Raw genomic sequence first — 1,705 nt, 5'->3', positions numbered from 1 at the left:
TGGGCGGTCCCCTGGGTTGCTGATGGTATGTGGGCCCCCAATCCTGTGACCACACCCCTGGCTCCTGACTTCCTCTCCGGCCCCAGTCTTGGAGTGGCCGTGTGGCCTTTGACCTTGGAGCAAGGCCGTGACCGGACCCTGTGGTCAATGCTGAGGTCGGGTGCAGACGCAGCAGCCCCAGTGCTGTGGAAACTGGGCTGGGCGGCTTTCCCGAGAGCCCCTGAGTGAGGCTCCGCTTTGCTGGGTATGGGCAGTGCCAGCTGAGCTCCTGGGCGGGCACTTGTCCCCCCCAAGGCACAAGTCGCAGCGACTCTTGATAACAGGTGTGTGTTGGGGGGGGGGCAGGGAGCTGGGGTGCCCTGATGCACTTTGGGAAACAGCTCTTGAGGTTCTGGCCATTGGGGTTACTCTAAGGACTCAGGGTTTATGTAACACTGCCCTGCGGTGCCTTGAGGGGCAGTGTGTCTGTGTGTGCACATACGTGCGTGTGCGCGTACGTATGTGTGCGTGCATGTGCATGTGCGCGCACGTGTGTACGTGTAAAGATGTGCGCACACGTGTACACCTGTATGTGTGTGTGTATACATGTGTGCGTGTGTGCGTATTTATATGCATGTGGTGTGTGCATGTGTGCGCATGCGTACATATGTGTGTGTGTGCGTGTGTTTGGGGCTGTGTGCCTGGGCATGGTCAGGGTAAGCTGAGAGTGGAGGAAGTACAGTGGCCCCCGTGAGCACCCTGCAGGAGTGAGAGGGTCAGAGCAGGAGGACTGAGGCTGGGTGTCTTTCAGGTCCCTGAGGGGTCATCTCGGAGACTCTTGGCTCTGCCCGCAGTGGTGACTCTGTTGCCATTGGGCCCTGGACCTGGGATGGAGGGGATGGACTGCGGGCAGCAGATGACCTTGGCTTTGACCACTGTGGGGGGACCCCCTCCCGCCGTGGAGTTTCAGCTGAGAACACTGTTGTGCCTGTGCCTGAGGCTGGCAGTGTGTTGGTGTGGCCATGTCTGAGGGGTGTGGGTGTGTCCTGGGCAAGGGTGACCGGACTGAACTGTCCTGTGGGGGGTGGGAGGGTGGTCAGGATTGTTCTGCTGCCTGCCCTAGTTGGGTGCTGCACCCATGGGTGTGGTCCCAGGCTTTGCAGCCCCCTCCCAGACTTGGCTGCGGGTTATAGGAGGGTGGGGTCTGCAGCCCACAACAGGAGCCTGGGCTCAGAGAGGCAGACTGCCCGACACTGCTACAGCATCTCTTTTAAGCCAGCTGTTGCTTCTGCTCTTGAGTTTGTGGCTCATCGCTGCCCAGTGGAAGCTGGCCTCTGACCTGGGAAGCCCCCCGAGTGCAGAGCGGGATGGGGTGACCTTTCCAAAGAAGCTTGTTTGGCTTCCCGGCCTGCCTCAGAGGCGCCAGTGAGCAGGCTCAGCTGCCCACCTTGGGGTTAGCTGAGCCATGGGGCTGCTGGCCCGGGGCCCCAGGCCTCTCCCACCTCCCAGTTTCCTGCAGGAGCCCCGGTGATACAGTGGGTTATGGGTCGGGCTGCCAACTTCAAAGCCAGCAGTTCAAACCCACTGTCTGCCCCTTGGGAGAAAGAAGAAGCTTTCTACTCCCGTAAAGAGACAGTCTCGCGATCCCACAGGGCAGTTCCACTCTGTCCTCCAGGGTCATGGTGAGGGGCACCGACTCAGTGGCAGGGAGTGAGTGGTCCCCCAC

At 60.8% G+C, this 1,705-nt stretch overlaps 1 protein-coding gene across 1 annotated transcript in view; it reads right to left on the bottom strand.

Annotated features, from left to right (window-relative positions):
- Positions 1-786: 786 nt before the first annotated feature.
- Positions 787-1,705, bottom strand: part of LCN9 (lipocalin 9) — a 16,543-nt gene continuing 15,624 nt past the window's right edge. Inside the window, exon 11 of the mRNA XM_045289348.1 lies at positions 787-914. Within this exon, the coding sequence (XP_045145283.1) occupies positions 787-914 (128 nt within the window). The remainder of the gene's footprint in view (positions 915-1,705) is intronic.

The sequence above is a fragment of the Echinops telfairi genome, unplaced genomic scaffold (genome assembly GCF_000313985.2).
Source record: "Echinops telfairi isolate 266 unplaced genomic scaffold, ASM31398v2 ScPeMD7_25;HRSCAF=90, whole genome shotgun sequence".
NCBI lineage: Eukaryota > Metazoa > Chordata > Mammalia > Afrosoricida > Tenrecidae > Echinops > Echinops telfairi.
Note: the sequence above shows the minus strand (reverse complement) of the source record. Positions and strands in the feature narration are given on the sequence as shown.